This window comes from Betta splendens, chromosome 4 (genome assembly GCF_900634795.4).
Source record: "Betta splendens chromosome 4, fBetSpl5.4, whole genome shotgun sequence".
Lineage (NCBI taxonomy): Eukaryota > Metazoa > Chordata > Actinopteri > Anabantiformes > Osphronemidae > Betta > Betta splendens.
In genome coordinates, this window is record NC_040884.2 from 11,579,924 (window position 1) to 11,602,188 (window position 22,265).

The window sequence follows — 22,265 nt, forward strand, 5'->3', positions numbered from 1 at the left end:
CTTTGTGCTGCAATTTGTTGTTGTCCACTCTGTGCACGGACGCGCACAATAGTTCCATTATTGCATGTGTGTAAAGCATCCAGCCATGCAGCGAATGGTTCGCAGCCTTTCTAGGATTCAACGTTACTACACATGGATGAGGCTGCTGCTTCACACGAGCACAAGAGCTCCCGCTCCTTTCACACTTTACACGTACTCACTTAAACAGCGTTCAGTTTTCATACACAGACAGGAGTGGGGCGTTTCTTACTTCCAGGAGGAGGCTGCTTTCATTGACGGCGGTGCCCAGAGTGAAGCTGTCCTTCCTGGGCTCGGGGTTTGAGGACGGGGTGCTGATGATGTGCTTCCTGGAGGACTTCTCTTGACTCACTGTGAAAGAGAATGAGAGTGAAAAGAAAAGTCATGTTAAAACAGGATCTCATCTACTTTGTGGGTCCTTTGTGGTGTTGCGGTAACTGGACCAGCGCTGAGGCACGTGCTGGAGGCATTAACGGTACCAGTGTCCGTTTGCACTGCATTCATACCAGGTATTAGTCTGTGCCGAGGACCCTCTAACAGGAAACCGTGGAGACTGTCATTTACGGGACTCCTCTCACGATACGGACGAGCAGTTTCACACTCCCACATCATCAGCAATGAGCTCTTTTACAAACTGGATGTCTGACCATAAAAATTCCAAAGACTGATCTGAGCCCTGATGGAGGCCATGACTGGAAATGTGTCGTCTTCCTGATGGAAACATGAACACACCTCAAATGAACTATTTCATTTCTCCAGCATTGAGCTTTTCTGAACTCAGACATCGCAGTGAGGACTTCACATCCTGCACAGACACTCGCTCCCCTCATCAGGTACTGCTCCTCGTACTGTACTGTATGTCGCACACGCCAGGCAGCTGTGTACGTGTAATTAGCTCCTGAGCGTGTCGTGCAGAACCGCTACGTGTGCATTTGTGACGTGTGTGTTTAAGGCATGTTCGCGTGTCTCTCTTACGGGTTTGCTGTGAAGGGGGCATGTGGTTCAATCCCAGAGATCAGCCCTTCGCTCCATCACTCAGGGCAGCACGCACAGATTAGTCACGCAACGCACACACACACACACACACACACACACACACGCACGCACACACACACACACACACACACACACACACACGCACACACACACAAAATGACCAATTACGCACACACACACACACACACACACACACACACACACACACACACACACACACACACACACACACACACACACACACACACACACACAAGCACACACTTTTATCTCTTCTCCAGTTTGAAGCATTCAAAGCTGATATGTCTCATTTTCCTAATCTTGCATGTTTTCTCGTCTACTGTTGTCACATTTAAACATTTAATCTCTTTTTTATGATGCATGGCCCAAATGTCACTATAATAATGTGGCTTCAGGAGCTTTGGCCGGCGGCTCCATAAACTGGTCAGAGCCAATAATAATGTTAAGTATTGTGTCGTCACCTCGGCTAGGTGCAAACACAGGCAGACAGTCACCACAATCTCCTCCAACCAGTGGAAACCATTGCAGATGGGAAATAAATCTAATAAGCGTCTTTATTTTCTTCCTTCAACGCCTCATATATGTTTGTTTTCTCTCTTAGAGCAGCTTTTGGAGAGCAACGTCAGGAAAGACAAACATACAGGATGATTAATTATGGAGACTGGCACTTCCTCTGCCAACAATACGGGCTTTATTCACGGCTGCCCGTGTCTTCGGGTTTGTTTTCCTTCGCCGCTATTTTCTCCTTCTCTGGTTTGAAAAGGAAAACAGAGCAGGTAATGTTGAGAGGTTCATGCGCTGAGGCTGAGGGACGGCTGTTAAGTAAAACGTGACAGGCAGCGGGTGATGCCGTAAGCGTCTGCCGAGGCCTGGCGTTCAACCTCCAAATTATTAGGGACCACCCACCGAATATTAACGCATGAATGAGTGGAAATGGAGAATAAAGGGATAATCCGACGTAATGAAAGGAAATACGGTGCCGGCGACAAAAGGAGATAAACGTTACGAAGTGACTCGGCTCGAGCCCCGACTCCAGCGGCGTGTGAGCGGCAGTATTTGTGTAACCTCTAGGGGGTGAAACGAGTCCTGGCAGCACAGGCCTCATGTCTGTGTACAGTAGAGCACAGTCTGGGTTTGTTTGTTTTCAACACCTTCTCCGGTGACTCACTTCCTCCCACACTATCACTAACAGCAGTAAAAGGCCAAAACATTAAAAAAAAACAGGCGATCAATCATTTGTGGCCAAAAGGTAGATAATACATAGTTAATATTGATATTCACACTATATTTATTAATTCTTTAGATTTAGATATTTACCATTTATTATGAACTCTGAGTGCCTGAAGTGGAGTTAACCATTTATCAGTAAAGTGTCTGACTTGAAGCCATGTTTCATTTTGTCAGGACTGGGTCTGAAAACGCATTCATCGGGTCAGACTGCACGGGGACACTTCGTCCTCCTGTTTCAGTGGGATGGGTGCCATCTTTTGGCAGCTGATGCTCCTCCATCAGAGAGGCCTGTAGAAGAAGCGGCTGTCCCTCCCCTCCCACAAGGCTTGCGTGAGTAGAGAAAACCCTGCATATGAGTGTGTGAGAGACTCTAGTGTGTGTTGATATTGGGTTGGCTCCTTTGCTTGTTCCCGCCCACTTCCCTCTGACTCCGCTCTCTCTCTCTCTCTCTCTCTCTCTCTCTCGCTCTCTCCACAGCCACAGGAAAGAGCAACACCAACAGAGAGAGAGTCGCTGGGCGATCAAGAGGCGGTTGTCACGCGAGCGAGCCGTCTGTCAATCTCCCCCACCCCTTCCTCATGACAGCGCGCTGGCAGGCGGCCAAGGCCTTGCGTGCAAACTGGCGAGCCACATTAGCCCATAAAGAATTTCATAATAGCAACAGCTGTTAAATATTGATGACTGCTGGCAAGCGCTCAATGGCGCTCCACAAAAAGGTTAAGCCTGCGCCGTAATGGAAGCTAATACTTCATTATGCTGCAGATCAGATGTCCGGATCTTGGCCCATCCAGTCCCAACCTTCACGTTTTTCAGAGAAAACTCGCTGAAGGAAACTTTTGAAGGCAAACATGAGAAGAGTGTGTGCTGCTGCTCAATCTGCTCCACTGGTCTCCATGACATTAACACTGGATTGAGGTCAATAATCGCTCTGTTTCAGATGACACAGCCCAGATTAATGCAGCAAACTCAAACTGTAGTGATGTCATGAGTGTAAGTGTGTAGTGGCCTTGTGCATCTCGCTTTTAAAGTGAAGGGGAAGTGGTATGACAACGCACATGGACCCACACAATGGAGGCTGGGACCTAAACCCAATTGTTTCCACTTCTCTGTTTTGGTTGGCAGGCAGACGTTCTAGTCTCCATGTTGTACAGAAGTAATGTGTGTCTGCACACAGGCCTCGGGCCAAACAGACTCGTATGGCAACTTCTCCACATCATGTACGCTCCGACTGTACAGTATGTGGCCGCACACGCGCACACACACACACACACACACACACACACACACACACACACACACACACACACACACACACACACACACACACACACACACACTCGGATGCTCAAGCACAATTAGAGCAATCATATGAATGTCTATAAATAGGAAATATGAGAATATGACAGCTTGTGGTTCACATTTCCTATAAGCTTTGACGTTTGTCTAATGGCGAAATAGTTTTTTGGATCAATCCATCATGAGAGAAACATGAGACATGAGGCCACAGTGGTGAAATGTTTATGTAAACAATTAGAAAAACCAACAGAATGCAAATAGATGGAAGCCAACGATGAACACACACACACACACACACACACACACACACACACACACACACACACACACACACACACACACACACACACACACACACACACACACACACACACACAATGGCAGCATTCAGGCATGTGTTGCGTGAGACGAGCCAGTTATGCAGGAAAGCTTTTTTTATTCCACTGTACCCAAATGAATGCAAGAGTTTATTTTCAAACCCAAGACAACAAGACGCTTCAGTTTTCCTGAAGTCGCTGGGGATCAAATGCGCTGCGCCATCAAACGCGGGCCGGGCGGCCGGCCCCCCAGTCTGCTCAGCTGAGCGGGGGTAAAGTCGGGATAGGAATGAACCACTCGCATCCCAGCGGTCCCCACCCAGAGGCATCACCACGGCGCTCACGGCCGCACTGAGAGGCACAAACAAACACAGGCTATGGGTTGTGAGGCCCATTGTTCACACGGAGAGTCTCCTGACTTCCTCTGATCGGCTCAGAAACCCAAAGACCCAAGTAAATGAAGCCCAACTGTGAAGTGAATAGTTTGCATTGCTAATATTTGAACAATCATCACTAACAGACGAGCAGCGGCTTCCTTTTTCATAGTCATTTCACACTTTTTATTATAAGAACCTGCAGCTTTTTACCTGTTTGCTCTTTGACCTATAGCTGCTGCGAACAAAAGAATTTCCCCATTGTGGGATGAATAAAGTTGTATCTTATCTTATCTCTTTTTGGACTCCTCTGAACCAGGAAGTCCTCAAGACAAGTCCGACGACTCAGGAGTAATTATTAGTTGTCTCCCACTGTATTTAAGTCACGTTGCATTCCTGCATGAGAGCGGAGGGGGAAGCGGAGGCTGCGATGCCACACACATCTCCACTTTAGTGAAATTACTGGATCTCCGTGTTGCGTGCCAACCACTGTTGCTCACAACATGTAAAAGAACAGGGAGGGAATAACAACAAGCCTCGGATTATCCTCCTCGCCGCTGTTGGCCGGTAAACAGCGCCGTCGCAGGGTTTGTGGTCACTACAAACAGAACCTTCAACAGGTGCCTGTTAGAGAACCCGCGCGGTTCCTAAACCTGTGCACGCAGCTCCTCCCTCGCAGGAACCCAATCCGTTAAAAAGATCATGGTGCCGTTTGGGCCCATTGAGGCAAATAATAATAGGCAGATGGCCCCTCAGGCTGAAAGCATAGGGGAGGGTAACGACACTAATGCTGCTGTAGCACGCGATGCTAAACTAATGCTAACCACCGAGACTGCAGGGGAAGGACCACTTCCCTGTTCGTTTTGACCTGCTGGACGTTTAATCATCGGTCTCAGTGGAGTTGAAAGTCGCCCAGGCAGTTCTCAGTATGCGACGCTGGCACAGTCACAAACACAGCAAGGTCTATCAATGTGTAATTAAATGGGCGTGAGGCGTGATGGATGTCCAGGATGGAGAGGGATCAAGTGATGGCCATGATGCTGATCATGCGTTATGCATGAACACCATTAGCCTGTCAGTCACCAGCATTGTTCCGTTGTGTTTGTGTGTGTGTGTGTAACCGCAGCACAGCCTCTATCTTTATGCACATCTAGATTTTTATCTGTATCTATTTCATGGGTTTTCACAATAAAAGCCTTACTTTATTCCACCTCATCGCCATATTAGCTGTTCACCTTCTGACAGAGCTCATTTATTAGGCGACACACTGAGCCAACAGTAATCTGATTATCTTTTCCCTGACACCTCATTCGCCTGAACAGGGGAGAAGCACGTCATCAGCTCTGAGATCAGGTCCCCGATTAAGACGAATGTGCAAGCACACACAGCAGCGACAGAAAGCGGTGTGTTTTCGAAGCTTCAGTGCAGCGTCCGCTCTGGAGCGTGTGGGCTGTAGATGTGGGGCGACAGGTGAGGTGGCTTCAGTCTGGACATATCGTGACTGTCCACTTCACATTCTCACAGTCAGCGCCCCTCGCATGTCATCACAACTCTCTAATCCCGGCCTGTTTATACTGGCGATCACTTCATTTAGCGCAGGGACACCCCCCCGTGTTGTCGCCCAGCAGGCAGTATGTGCTTGAGTGAAGTGTGGAGGGGGGCGGAACCTTGACGGGCAGCGATGGCGGGATCACGCGAGCTGCTGCTAAAAGAGGCAGAGTCAGAGGAGACTCACGCATGGCGGAGCTTTGCTGTAGATGCCACTCAGTCGGGCCTCCGCTTCCTGAGCATCTGCTGCTCGCGTGATGCATATACATGTAGGTGTGTGAGTGCGAGTGCGTGTGTTGGATTCTCAAACATTTATTGTGGCAACACCTATCTATCCTCCTTAGTCGTTGGAGAGATGAATTATTGGAAATTTACTGGAAATGTGATGTACATGAGTGCACCCTGTCGCCCAGGTTGCGGGTTCAATTCCCTCAGAGAGGGGTTGCGTTAGCAGACACTTATGGCCTATTCGTTCTTCTACTGTAAGTACAGTTGTATAAATCAATCATATGGATGAATATAAAGAGTCTTGTATTATAGAAAATAACTGTCAGACTTGTTTTATGAAGACGCAGTCATAAACGTGTGGCCTGTGCCCTTAATCAAATTTCCATAACAGACTATCACGGGCGGTGGTTTCTGCCATCATGTGATCATTATCGCGTTTTCGTCATAAAACAAGCCGCTCTCATTCGAGCCGCAGCGTTTGCTGCTCGTCCTTTTCAAACCTGCCTGCACTCGTGCGTGTATTTGTGTTAGCAGCCAGTGTTTATTTTCTGCTCCGCGTGCGTGAGCGTGAATATGATCCAATAACAGTTCGGCAGGCATGTGTGTGTTTTAGTGAGCTCATCACCACGTGGTTAGATCTCCTAAAACGAGACCGGGCCTCTCACGGAAGCGGCGGCCGCTCCGTCTGTGTTCCCGTGCGTGCGCATGTGAAAATAAATAAATAAAGAACTAAAGCAGATTGTTTTGGACCGCGGAGCGCAACGGGGCACGGCGGGGTCAGCAGACAGAATCGAGTGTCTGCATCCACTGATCCAAACGCGTCTGCGTCTCCCACTCACACAAACACACCAGCACTGTCTAAAACATGACCTTTACTCTAAGTTAGTCCTTCACTAATCTGTTTTTGTCAGGATGAGTGAGTGAATGCGAAGTTCAGGGGAACAAAAAGTTATCCTCAATGCTTCTAGATAGCAACTTGATTTAGCTTGAGTCATTACTGAATAATCCAGATAATCGGGTCTGCATTAAATAAATGCATGAGGTTAATTTCTGCATGACTGACAATTACTGTAGATGTAAAGTATAAATAGTGAATCACAAACTATCAATACATATTCACTGGATGTCATTATATTATAAATACAAATATTTTGGTTATACAGGGAGCACCTTTGATTCACCTGATTGACCTCAGATGTGTATCTGTAGCTGTGTAAACGCTGGCTCTGTGGTTCGGACCCAGAGCTTTAACAGCGCACGTCAGCAACGCTACACAAGCCTCGCAATTAGCTCCACCACACTAATGGCCGCGACGCTTGGCTGTGTCAGGGAACCAGCATTTGGGCCGACAGGCTCCCTCTGGCCTTTGGGTTCAGGGCTGATGAACGTTTTAAACCCGAAGCCAAAAAAAGGTGAATAATACACAAAAACATTGTGCAAATACTTTGACTCTGTACCTCCTTAATAATAATAATAATAATAATAATAATAATAATAATAATAATAATAATAATAATAATAATAATAATAATAATAATAGCTGTTGTTTGACTTATTCTTTTGAAAGACGTCTGGTGGTTTAGTAGCTGCTTTGTATGTTTTACACAGTTTAAGTTTAGTCCAAATCAGCTTCTTTCCACTTAAATACAATTTAAATCAAGTTTTGTTTCTTACTTAAACAATGTGTTGTGGGGTCCAGCTCATTCTCTGTGCTGCTCATGTGCCTCACACGCTCGCTCTCTCTCTTTCTCTCTCATTACTGAGTCATCTCCACACTACAGTACTAGAAGTTGAATCATACCCTCCACCTGTTTGCTCCGCTACAACTGCACTTTACTATCACTCACTACAAAGCTGGTAAATAAACCCTAATGTCAGCGCAACCATGACAATAACATAAAATCAGGACATTAAACTAGTCAGCTAAACTAAAGACGTGACTCAAACATGAAGGTTCACTGTATCTGCTCTGTGCATCGCACTGCAGCTTCTCCAGCGAAGGTTTGATTCATGAGAACAACCACAGGAATTTATGTGCAATGCTTTCAGGATGTGTCCAGGAGCAGAGTAATGTCTCTGTTTTACTGTAGGAAAGTATTAGCAATTCAGAATTCACTGTGTCACAGCATACGTCGCACGCAACACATTGCATAACTTTCTTTTCCTTCTTATTGCATCAGGACAGTTTAAATTGTGGGTTGTTTTCTCTACTTCACTTGAAATGAAAATCTGATAAGACGACTTCCTCTGATTTTAAGACGAAACAATAACCTGGAACGTGACACACACGTTTTATTTAACATATTAGTGAAACCCATGCTTTTAAAGCTAAAGCTGGTAATGGTTAGAAAATCATGAGCTAAAATATAAACTAATGAATAAAATGTCAAAATAGCTAAACGTCAAATAGAAATATAAAAAAAACAATAAAAACAATTAATGAGGGAAAAAATAAGCAAAAGGATGAATAGGTTGTTTCATATAATAGTGTTGTCTAAATGCCTGTACTATTTTACTAAAATTAAACACACATTCATGTTTGAGCCATGTAGTGATGACTTGCTCAAAGACACTTCAACGGGACTCACAAACTCTGCCGCCAGTTCGAAGCTGCAGTCTTGAGTTACACTCTTTCACACACAAAGTAAACACACTAAACACCCACATCCTCCTCTCCCAGCAACACTGCTGCAACTGCTTCCCATGTGACAGGAGGGGAGTGAGCTGCTGAGCCGAGGGAGTGGCAGGGAATAGCGTGCGAAGACCTAATGCCGCGCTTCAACCCCAGATGGGTCACATCAGTAGCCCGCAATCACCACATTTAGGCCTGTGAAGTTTACGCGTCTTAGAAGTCAGAAGACGCAGCAACGGGAGGAAAGGAAGCAACCGTCCTCCTGCTCCTTTCATCACCTGCCGCAGCTTACAATTATTGATGACAGCGATTCATTTCTTCATTTCTTCGCTGAAGAAAAGACAGGCAGAGAGCACATGACCAGAGCAGAGGCCACAGGTTCCTTCTAAAGGCAGTCTCAGCACCACTGATTTCCTCACTAACACCAGCGATCATCACCTGCTCAGCAAAGCCATTTAGAACCTGCCAAGCGCCTCTGTCTGCATCGAGCGAGGTCAGGATGAGACCGGAGGACGCCGGGTGTGCGGCTGTGGACGGACGGCGTTCTAATGCTTCCACGCTGGGCATGTTTAAATAAGATCGGCGTCTCTGGAGAGATAAGGCTCCAGTTACCAGGCCAGCGAGCGAGCGAGCGAGCGGCGGGCGTTTATCAGTGACAGATCACATACATGCATGCTTGCATTCACACTCACAACCTGGTGTGCCGCACACACACACACACACACACACACACACACACACACACACACACACACACACACACACACACACACACACACACACACACACACACACACACACACACACACACGGCCTCCGTGTGTTTACACCACGCTCTACGCTTCCTGTAACAGTGTGTGGTCTTGTCAGTCAAGATTTGTTTTGACCTGTGGCCTCACATCTTTAAATAACGCACTTTGCACTTGCAGTTTGAAAGCAGTCCTTTACAGCACATGGAAGATTTAAGCCCAGAACCACAATGTGACACGGAACCTTTTCCACTTGGTCTGATTCATTTTTTTTCGTAATCGTCAGAAGTAGGCTGTCGGCTGATATAGGAAACTGCCCTAATGTCGACTCCCAATAACGCGTCATGATGAACCTGTTGCAGTGCGATGCGGCGCTGGCACCGAAGCATCCATTCTCATGCTCCACACCACCAAAGCTCTGAGGCAGTGGGAGGAAAAGAGAGAATGGAATTCCTCTCTCAGATAACAAAAGAGGGAAGGCAGGAAGAGAGGAAAACATAAAGAGGAGCCAGGAGAGGAACCGTCATAAAAATGAACACAGAGTGGGATTCCATTTTTTTTCCACTGGACAATAAAACATGAAGTGTGTTTGAAAAGAAGAAAAATCCTTTGTGGCTCAGCGGCACTTGGAGGGAGAGTGGGATGAAGCTCAACATGTGTCTCAAACAAGCCTCGTGTTTCATTGGGATCCTCAGTGGGTCCCAGTGAAGCCGACCCGGGGTTTGTATTAAACCCAGTCCAATCAGGTCCGCGTTCACACGGAACCAGCTGTTTACAGTTAGCAGCTTTCACAACAACTCTACAGTTTGTCTTCAAAGATAAGTGCAGTAGTTCTCTGCAGCTGCTGAGAGTCACCATCACCGAGGCCTCTGTTAAATAACTGTACAATAATACTTTTACAGATTTCATGCTGGCTTGTGTGAGCTTCTTCTAACGGTGGCCATGTTTTTTTAACAGCGAGAATTCGTTCACCCCCATTCATTGATTCATTCTGCCGCGCCTCGTCTACAGCTCCCTCCTAAAGGTGTCACCACCACGGTGTGTGGGTTTAGGAACATCTGGGTGCAGCAAGAGGAAGTGGACCTGTGAATACGTTCAAACAGCACAAAGTCTGGATGCACTTTAAAGAACTGAGGCAGTTTAGTGGACGCACAAACAACGACAGGAGAATGAATTTATGGGCTCCCTGTGCTATTTGGAGCTTTATATGATTCAGTTCCCAGAGGATACGGTATCACCTCCCTGGTTCCAGCCTGACATCACCTCTTCACAGCTTCCTGCTGTCTAAACATTTAAATTTCATTCTGTCATGAGAGCAGCTGTGGATCACCGGCGTCGGCTCATGCCAGCTAGCGAAGGAAAAGGCACATTATAAAAATAGAAACGACCCAAGATGCATCTTGTGCATCGTTCAGGCCTCTTGTGGCGTAAACCACACCAGGACAGAAGTGCGTGTGATGCTGGAGGGTTCGTACGGTTTGGGATTTGGATGAAAACCACGTCATCCTTCTTCATGAGAAATATGGTGAAAGCAGTGAAAACAACAACAGCAGCCAGAATAATTGAGATTTCATTTTAATGTTGTGGAAGCGAAGCTTGTTCAGATTTATGTGTGGGGATGGAAACGCTTCCATAGTGAAGACGTCATACAGTAAGCTGCCTCATTTTACTTGATAAACTGCCAACTGGAAGATGCACAACCCTGCTTCTGTTTTCACCGTCTTCTGAGCTGAGCGTACACTCTATCGGCATCAGCGTCAGTGCTTTTATTAATGAATCCCTTTAATTGCGCAGGTGCGGACGGTGTGATCTCATCTGATCACTGTCACGTCCTGAAGGCTTGTTCACAAAACCACTGATTTGTCCTCAAACCGCTGTGAGTGATTCCACCTGAGCAGTGTGAACTCCGTGTGTGTGTGTGTGTGTGTGTGTGTGTGTGTGTGTGTGTGTGTGTGTGAGCTGGGATTCCCTGAAGCATGTTCACTAAATCCACAACCAGCACAGATTCCCAGGCATCGCGTGCAGCGGGGTGGGACTGCTCAGCCCAAACCACACCTCCTCCACGTACACACACACACACACACACACACACACACACACACACACACACACACACACACACACACACAAACGCAAACGCACACACGCACATGCACACTTGCACGCAAGCATGCACGCACACACACTCCAGGCCCAGAGTGACAGTTCGGTGTGAGGATTAAGCTGGTGTCGTGGGAGGGTTAATGGATTGCAACCATTTTTTACCCGTCATCCACATGAAATCCATGAGGCCAAATGAGACCTGTTATCGCTATAATAGCCCTCGCCTGGTTAACCTCAGCCTGGCTTCTTCTCCTCAGTGGTAGCACATTCCCTATGCAGTGTAAATATGAAAGCAATGAGCCATTAACCCTGTCTTCCTACAGGATGCCTCTGGGCTAATGCATGGGTTGTTTCTGATTTTGCCATGGCTAAAAACTGAAACCGCTTTAATCCAGAAAGTGGTTTGAGAGTGAAAGACCAGGTTGTGGCCGAGGCATCTCGTGCCGGAGACGGCTCTGGTTGCAATGTGGGTGGTCAGTCCACAGATCACAGCGCTGACAAGAAAAACCAGTCGAGCAGTTTTCTGTGCGAGCAACAGTGTGTCGTGGTGTCTGAGGGTGAGAGTGCAACCTATTATATCCGTCTGCGCCACCAGCGGCTGCTTCTCCACCACCAGACTATTTCCAGTCTGAGTAAAGGCTCAGACAGTCACAACCGGCGTCCTCCATGGACTGTTAAAATGTTGTCCTGTGATGTTGATCAGTGGAATGTGTGGAGGGTTACAGTAGATATTATTAGCTTCACACATGTACAAAAACTAATGTCTCTTGATCAAGATGTTAATCTCTCAGACACTGCAGCTGTTCTGGTAAAAACACTCAGCATTTTTCTTCGGTTACGTCTTCAACTCAATGGTTATTTTGGTTTATGACGTTTTAATATTCTTGTAGAAACAAGAACACAAACCCTCTGTCTTAAGCTAACTTCATGATCTGTACATGTGTGTAGGTGGACACACTGAACCCACGTTCAGTTTGATATATTTATGAGATAAATATGAAGAAACGATGGTGATGAAGCCGTCTCGCCTCATTTGAGTGCAGATACAAGAACACAAGTTCTAATGTGCACAAGTTGGATGCACAAACCTGACACCATTACTTCATGATGATGCTCAGCACCTGTGCAAACAGCACTACAAAGACTTTTCTGTTTTTGTGGACTGGCCCTTTAATTAGCCTTTAATTGGGCCGCCACTCCCTCAGTAAGGGCCAGAAGCAAACAGGCAGCTGTGGAGCCAGTGGGAGCAGATGACGGGAAGAACGACTGCAAAACAACTTCCCTTCGCGTGAAGATGTTTTGTGAGATGTGCAATGAGGAAAAGTGGATGTTCACATACAGTATATGTTTGTATCAATACCTCACGATCTCCAACCTGCATGCGTCCAACTCAGGTCATTTCATGCAAGTGGATGCTGCAGCATCTTTTAAGTTTTACAGAAGGTATTTTACTGAATGGACACAAATATAAACTCAATAATTCTTGATGCAGGAACCCTAAAAACTGGGTTTACTGCTGCCTCTCGTGACACCAGACCAACTGAGCAGCCAGGCAGCGTCCAGAAGTATTTGTTTTTTGAAAATGACTCGACCTGAATCTAGCAGATGGTAGAAGAGCAGAGCAGGGAGAGGAGGAGAAGCTGTAGCTTTAAGAAGCCTGTTTGTTTGAGGTGACCTGTGGAGAACCTAGAGCAAAAGGCCGGTTCTGCGTCCCGTGATTTGATTAGACTAATATTAGGAAAGTGTTGTTGTGCAATTCAGATTTGTTTAGGTATTACGTCTTCAACTTGGCACGACATGTCGACACAGCCTCAGAGAATCAGAGCTAAAAAGGGAGAAGATGGAAATACAACAGAAATGGTCTCCTAGAGTTCACTCAGCTTTCAGAGACGTGGATAAAGATAATGGGAAAATGAGAAGAGGTGTGAAGACACTAAAACTCCTCCGCTGGTTCTTCACATCCTGTTCTGTCGTCTGAGGCAGATGTGAGCTGCGTTTGATGGGAAATTAGAGAATGGATTCAGAATGTGATCTGAACCTATAAACTATCTGTGGATGTGAAGAGATTGTAAAGTAAGAGGTCAGAGGTTGTAAAGTAAATGAAAACAACGTGTGCGAACCCATTGTTCTGAATTTATTTGTGTGTTGTATGTGTTCAGTATGTCGACAGCATCCTGGGGAAACTACATACTGTACAACAATGGGAAGTGTTTTTGTCTTTAACCTCAGCACTACGTATGGAATTACTCTGTATTGTTGAGTCACTAAAAAGCTAAAGGGAGAGAGGACACCTCTGCTCGGCCACTAACCATCTTTGTTCGAGTGATAAAAACACAGGATGTTCTTTACACACACTCTCTCTCTCTCATGCAGGGGTACGTGGACCCCAGGGTGCACTTCTGCCTTCACATTATACACTTAAAAGGAATTTCAAAACCAGATGGTATCATTTGATAAATCATAACATCTGTGCCTTAAAAATATATAAATCCACCTCATGAATCTGCCAAAACACCTGAATATGGAAGCGTATTGCAGCCAGAAAAGAAAAAATAAAAGGATGCATAAGATAAGAAGAAAAAGTTAAATGAACTAAAATGTCAAAACAGAAAGAAACATGTCAGAACGTTTCATTGCTTCATTGAGGTATAATCTGCTTTAATGTAATTAATTTTATTTTGATTTCAAAATTCAATTTATGTACAAACTTATTCACTAAAGTTTAAGTCATTTTCTCTTTGAAAAAACCTGTCTTCAGCAAAGGTTTGTTTGTTTCAAGTTAAAAGAATGTGATCATATCTACTCTGCAAAATACATCAAACAAAGAAGTCACTTTTAGAGAAAGTGAGCTGGTTCTGCTGTGATGAGCCATTTCTAAACTGCAGTACAGTAGGACAGTAGGAGAGCATCAAGTTGTTCATTCTCTGCTTAATAAACTATAATGATTTAGTTAATCAACATAAAGTTTATTTTCATGTGTACATGTGTTCATGTTGATTTGGCCGAAGCTTCGTCTTACAATAAAGTCATGGGACGGATATTATCTACAGTAGGCGACTGGTATTAATGATGGAGATGTTATTAATAAGGATTTTATTGCGTAAGTTTGTATTTTTTTCTATTACACCATATGGCCTCTGTGCAACAGTTTCACAACACCGGCTTTGAAACCGGAGCACGGATCAAACACCAGGTGTTTCCAATGTTAAGGCAGAAATATTTTGGACCCGAATTCGTCTCGTGTGAGTAAGATGTGCTGTTTTTTTGTTTTTTTTTTAAATCATCCATTTTTGGTAACTTTGCAACGGATTAATCGGGCCTGGTCCAGAAAACAAGGCTGCTCTGAGGCAAAGTGCTGTGTAACTGTTGTACTGTGTATTCTAGGATGAGAGAGAATGAGACAGGAGGCAGGGAGGCAGAGGGGGACGAGGGGGGAGGGAGGGGTGGGAGATGCTAAGGCAGTGTGACAGAGTGATTTTGTAGAAGAGAATGAACTGTAAATATTGACTGTGCAGAGGAGAGGGCTAAACAGTCATGCTGCACCAGAAGGGGAATGATATCACCCACAGAGAGGAGCAGCCATGTTCATGTTCATTACTCGCCTGGAAAAGCAGCAGCAATGAATCTTATTGACTACTGATTTCACAAGATAAACACCGCGCTGGCTTGAGGAGCGTAGCACTGACCGTGTGAAGGTGCAGAGCAGATCTTTGCTCCGATATCCAGGAGACGAGTCTGGTAAAAGCACGAGTCGCCCCCAGAGCCACGCAGCCTCAGATCCGGCCACGTCTTGACCTTTCGCCCCCTGTGACTAATCCTCATGCTGTGGACGGAGCTTTCAGCTCAACTCCGGCTCAGCTGTCGGAATGCACTTCCTCTCCACCTACGATCATCATCACACACCACTGTTTCTGACAAGATCCATCTGTACTGTTCCTTCTCTCTTCTTTAAGGCTGTGAGCTTAAAACAGTTTTACTTTCCACTGTCCCAACTGCTGTTTATGAAAAAACACATTAACAGTTTGTAATAATAAAGCACCTTACTGTAAAGATGGAATGAATTGGACTTCATATTATGGAAAAGATTATTTAGAGAGTCGGCCTTTTTATGTATTTAAAAATTAAAAATACTGTTAATCAATAGGAATATAAAATATTTATATACTCCTCTAGAAAAGAGGAGAATAAATAAATAAATAATTAAAAATACAGTACAATAAACAGCAGTCAAGTAAAAAACAGGTAGCTGCACCTGCTTGTATCAAATACAGGCTCAAAGATGTACTGTACTTTTCAAATGACAGTTTTATACATGGTACTGCTCATTACATAACTGTGCAATTCAAATGAGTTCTCATTGTGGACAGAGAAACATTGGGAGGGCAGCGTAGTGGTGCAGCGCTTCGCATCCTGAGCCCACAGGGTTTGGACTCAACCATGTAACACACGCACGTCACCCTCTCTGAAGAACTTAACACTGACTGGGCCGAAGGTGAATATTTAAAGGATGTATATTTATATTTAAATTCATCAGTATGAATAGTGCTGTAGCTACAGATCAGCGCATGCTTGTCATAATAATGAATAATAGGTGATTCCAGCAGATCAGAGCGCTCTGCATCTTTCTGTGCCCGTGTGCCCTCGCTTCCATCCTCTCCCTCCTGTCGTACCATGTCCATGTTGAGCCGCTCATACAGGGATACAATGAGCTCCACTGTGCTGATGAGGGCTAGCATTACTGTTCACACGCAATCTGCTCCCAACGCGGATATGTTCTCCTTCCTCTTTCTCCGGTTTTCGCCCTCATTTTATCCGTCTTTCATCATTTTTTAATTTCTCACCCCTTTTTCAACACAGGCCTGGTCGGCGGAGCACCGTTTAAACCGCTAAACACCAAATTCCTGGTTTTAATCCAAGTTGATTCCCTGAAATCACAACTCGACTTTGTGAGCTACTAAAACACGTTTTTGCAGTAAAACAGAATCAAACGCTATTTAAAAAACGTTCTCGTGCACATTCGCACTCACTTGTTCTCAGAGCTCGTGAACTAAATACTGTACGCAGGATCTGCTGTGACAAAGGAAACCAACGGTCTCCATCTTTCTTTGATTACAGCTCGGCTTCCTGGCCAAGAGCTGAGCAGAAGCAGTCACTGCTCCCACCACAATCACATTATGGAAACTAATCCGATGTTATTTTAATTACTGCAAACCAACCAGAAACATTAATCACGCCACGTCATTCTATTATTAGGGAGGGAAACGTTGGTGGAATCTCTCATTCATCATTATTAATAAGACAAAGAAATGTCCTGGGATGTTTTTAACATAACTGTGTGTTGTGCATATTTTATAAGCACACGTGCAAATTTAGAAATATGAATGTAATGTTGCAGTGAGCTCCTCCCGTGTTGCAGCCACCGCTGATAGTTTCCATGTGGTTGGCCTCAGGAATTTCTCCTTGATATTTACAGCATGCCACAGCCACAGCAGCAATATGATACCTGCCTTCCCCGCTCCGTCTCCCTCCTGTTTCTTCCTATCCGAGCGGCAACAACAGTTCTTTTCCGCTCTCTCTTTCCTCATGTCTGATTCGAGTCTCATTTCTGTACAAGCGCCCACTTTGTTCCCTCTCGCAGCTTTTACAATGCAGCGTGTGTTCATGTGCTGCGATGGTGCATGCTACTGTGTAGGGGACATAGCACGTATGTGGCAGCTGTAAGTGACAGTGCAGCATAAAGTGCAAATGAAGTTATTTCTGCAGGGCCAGCCTCTTGTTTCTCTTTCATTCACTCGCTCTCTCTCCACTCGCTTCGACAGATCGCTTTCATAACCACTTTTCTGAGGTCGCAGCCTCGTCTGCAGTAGTCACGCAAGCCCTCGCCTGCTCGGCTTTACATGCACGTACACACCACCACAGGAATACTACACAACACAAAACCCCTTTCTTAAAGAGACAGCGCGCGACTCCGCGAGCAGCCACAACACGTTACAGGCTGCTTTTAAAGGGTCAGCACGTCTATTTATGGCTCAAAGCATTCCTCCGACACTGCATGGAACCCGCGGCTGAGGAATGAAACTGCAAGACCGGCCAGAGCTTTGAGCTGCTGCTTTTATCATTTTGAACATCCTCATACTTTCTTTAAAGTTATTAGTTTTCACTTATCGGAGCCCAAAACAAAAAAATAATTGATTAATTACCGGGTTATGTCTGTTCTGGTAACATTGTGCTTCAGGGGATCATAAAACAGCTCTCTTTATGTGGTTAGTGCATACTCAAGAAGCAATTGCTCTGAGCTCACCTCATTAACCACATCAGAATTAACGGTGCCAGTTGCTACTGCAGGTGACTGTAGACAGGACGACACCATTTCTATTCCTCCCAAACCGTTTTGTACATGTTCAGCAGCCTGATGTGAGTCTTTTTCTCTCGACTCTGGGTTTCTGTCCCCCAACACCTCTCGACTTTCTCACCTTTGTACCAGCAGCATAGCCTGTGGTGGAACGTACAGTAAACGGAACCGACAGGGAGTCAGACGAAGAGACAGTGGGCAGCGAGAACGTGGGTGATTTAAATGGCTTCAGGAGGACAGGAAGCGGATCCGAGTGTCGGACGGCGCTCGGCTGCCAAAATGAAATCACACCACACGTCTAGAAAACAAGTGTAGGAACGGCAGTGAATTCTTTCTGATATCTAAGATGATGCTACTTGTTCCAGCACATTTATGGTTCAGGATTCCTGTCTCCTGAGAACCTATAGGTGTTTCACAAATATTCAGGGAATCTTTTGGAAAGCAAACCAGAAGTAGAGTCAATACTCCACCACGTACCATCAGACTCTGCTCACATATACACACACACACACACACACACACACACACACACACACACACACACACACACACACATATATATATATATATATATACAGTAATGTAAGCATAAAGACAGCCAGGCCTTGCTGATTTCAAAGATCATTATCTGCACGTCCCCTTCTATAATCAAACTTGACATTTTGAACTTAGCCTACACAGGATGGACAACAGCGCTTTACAAGCTGGAATGAGATTTTCCAGCTCATCGGGTCTCACTTTGTGTTTTTTGTCAGGAGGTTACCAGCAGTAAAGGGGGAGGGGACACGGTTTGGGGGGAGGGGGGGGGGGCACAAAACAGACTCAATATGGCCTGGAAATCGACTGAGAATTTGGCCAGGAGAGCTTGCATGAGAAGGAGAAGGACTTGCGGTAGCAGGGCGGGGAGGCTTGCCAAGAGAAAAGGCTCCGGCCTGAGGGCTTTTGGCAGGTGTTTTGTTTCTGCTATCCATCCAGCTGCTGACTGAAAACATGGGAGGTGTTACAAGAGAACCTCGCTGCAGAGAGCGGCTGTAATCTCTATAATCTTCTGTTGTAGCTGTTTTCACTCATTCTCCACCAATACAAAAATCGGGCGTCCCATAATATAGAGTGAACTGAGCAAAGACAGGACCATCACGGATTATTTGCATACTAGAAATAAAAACAAGTGAGTTCCTTGTGAGGCCTGTGACCGTCGTCTGCTCATGGCGAGTGTGGATGACGGCCAGTAGGTGAATGACTGCGACTGCTGTTAAACAAGTCATCTGCTAACTTTACTTACTTGTACTGTCTGTCATGTGATCTTCTCCTATAAATAAACCCAGAGAGGGGCTGTTTCTCTTAGAGGAACACGGTCACATCACCCCAGAGCAGCCTCGGCCTTCAGCATCATACGACTCTGCCAATTAGGTCAAGTCGAAGGGTCTTCGACATGAATTGGCCCATCTGGCTCCATGCTAATCCAAACATAGATAAATCAAGAACTGGTACCGTGATGCTCATTGTAGGGAATTATTCCTCATGGAAAGACTATTTTTACTGTAATATTTAACTTACTATCTATTTCATTCATGGAACAATATAAAGCAGTGCAAGGTAGAATGGACTATGTACAGTACAAGTCACCGAAACAAATGAAGACTCTGCAGCCGGTTGCAAAGACAAAGGAAGTGAGTGAACACAGCTACAGAGAGGGAGGCAGGCTGAAGCCTGGCCAGTGGGCAGCAGGGCTGATGCTGCGCAGGCCTCCAGGCCTGGGAGTGGTGGCACCCCGGGAGAAGAAGGGATTAGAGGGAGATTAACAGGCACAGAGCGCAGCAACAAAACGGATTTTAAAATCAAAGTTGCCTTGAAACCGGACGAAGAAATAATGACAAGTGAGGAAAACATGTACGGTATGTAGGTTAGAGGTATACGAAGAGTAGGAGCATGGCAGTATGAGGAGCCACGCTGTCTGTGCAAACAGGAAAGTGGAACAAATGCCTCACGAAGTTGCAATATTGAAAAGTTAATGTGTGCGCAGAATATGTGTGCTCATTGTGATTCTGTTTTGGTGAGGGACAAAGCAGCCTTCCACTACAACCAGATGGTCTAGTTATAAAGTCTTTAAAGAGATCCAACATCAGTGGCTCAGGCGACAAATGCTCCTGTGTGTGTGTGTGTGTGTGTGTGTGTGTGTGTGTGTGTGTGTGTGTGTGTGTGTGTGTGTGTGTGTGTGAGAGAGAGAGAGAGAGAGAGAGCGAACCTATTACAAAATTATCATGAGACATGTGAGTAAGCAGCATCTTCATCCTTAACTCATTTAGGACATATTGAGGTCATTTTGCCTGGTTTACACAACGTTGCGTGAGAAGGGAAGGGGATCCGGTGGATCCAATTGCCCTCTGTGAGGGCGGCAGCACTCCATGAATGTGGCCTTTGAGTGGCGAGAGGCCAGCAGACTTGCAGACAGCCTGTACTTACTGTATCTGGGAAATAGGCCTGATGCGACTTCAAACAGCCACAATGATGTTATTATGCCCCCCCCCCCCCCCCCCCCCCCTTTTATGAGAACTTGTTAGTCATGAGCCACAGGGAGGAGGTGTCCAACGGTCCCGTTTACCTTCATGGTGCTCCTGGCAGGACTTGGATGGCTTCAATCGATTTAATTACCCTTTGGTTTCGCCCCCTCTAAGAGAAACAAGTATCCAACAGCAATGATTAGTTTGTTTTTCCATCTTGAAGATGAAGTTTATTTTCTATTGGAAGACGGGATCTTATAACATTTACTTTATTGAGCAAAATGACAAAAACACTGGACATCGTTACCGGGACTTTCTGGGCGAAGGAAAGGGAAATAATGTCTTTGTTTTTAAAAGTAAGAGGACGGTTTTATGGGCTGATCTCATGATCCATGTAAATGAAAGATGTGGAGGTGACGTCACTGGTTTGCATCGATGCTGGTTCACAGCTTGCAGTTGGCATCGTGGTTTTGCCTCCACTATGCTGGACAGAAACCAGCGGCATCACTGGTCCTGCCTTTCTGCTGCCTACTCAATGCCAGCTCTGAACACGTAAGAAAAAAACAAGTCCCATTCAAACACAGTTGCAGCAAACCTGATCAACATCATTCCACCTTTTCACACTACGATGCTGAGGGACAGTGGAACGTCAGTGTCAGGATGTTTTCTGGGCTGGGCCACGTACCGACAACCAAGTTCTCACAGTCCGAAACTGCAGAACGATTATATCGAATTTTTTTTTCAAAAAATCAAATGCGAACAACTATTTCATTCATTTATAAGATAAAATAGTTGAAACCACTGTGTCTTTGGATTTGGAGGATTTCACAGCGAGCGTCCACATTTTTCAAGAATCCACTCAGGCTAATTGTTATCATACCATCGCATTCGTTAATCTGCAGGCGCAGCCAGAGAAAGCACTGAAATCCATTACAGGTCAGAGAAAAGCTACATTAGAAATCATACATGATTGAAAAATTATGGGTGTGGCGTATGAAAAATAAATATGGGTGGAGGCTATTTCCAGCTCTATATTTGACAGATGACACAGTATAAAAACAAGGATTAGACTGTCAGTGCTCTGACTGGATAAACGCGCGGAGGCCTGCGTGATGCATATTTAAAACATTTGCAATTTGATGATGAAAACAAACCCTGGCACATTAGCATGGAGAATTTCCCAGCTCCGCACGCAAACCTAGAGCAGAGGGGGGGCCAGCGAGCGAGCGCGTGGCTCGTGTGCGTCTGTTGCTGTGGGTGAAGCCGGTGGCTGTTTAAATTCGGTCTAACAGTGCGCTCTCTGCAACATGCCAATTTAAACAGGATCCTCAGGGAGGGAGACAGAGTCCGACACTTCTGCTCACCACCTCTTTCTGTCAGCGCTTCATCTCATCCTCCGTTTCCCCCCCGTTCCCTTCTCCTCCTTCTAAATTCTTCCTCCTGCTCCGTTGCCGCGGAGATAAACTTGAATGCAATCAGTCCAGCGTGCGCTATAAACACAGCTCACTTATCTCGCTGCTTTTGGAATGATGAGCTCCTGTTAATATAATCTGGGTTGATCCCTTTGCTCTCTGTAACGTACCACCTTTAAGAGATCGTGTCATTGCGCCTGATGAATAAGTCATTAGGTCAGCACTGCATTCATCCCTGAAAGGTCTATAGGCTTAGTGCCTGTGGCTTTAGGACTAATAAGGTCACACACGCACGCACACACACACACACGCACACGCACACCAAGGCTCTACCATCATTCTAACACAGAGAAAATGTCATGTAAGGGAACTTAATTAGACTTCTGGAAAAACAAATATTTGCAATTAAAACATAAAAAATATCTGATAAACAAAAGATACAAATTGAGATGTTGAAACTTCAGAAGTTACATTTCGAACAGCAAGTC

The 22,265-nt window shown here is 45.5% G+C and overlaps 1 protein-coding gene across 1 annotated transcript in view; it reads right to left on the reverse strand.

Annotated features, from left to right (window-relative positions):
* Nucleotides 1-22,265, reverse strand: part of ahrra (aryl-hydrocarbon receptor repressor a) — a 43,909-nt gene that overhangs the window by 10,494 nt on the left and 11,150 nt on the right. Inside the window, exon 4 of the mRNA XM_029148574.3 lies at nt 251-369. Within this exon, the coding sequence (XP_029004407.1) occupies nt 251-369 (119 nt within the window). The remainder of the gene's footprint in view (nt 1-250; nt 370-22,265) is intronic.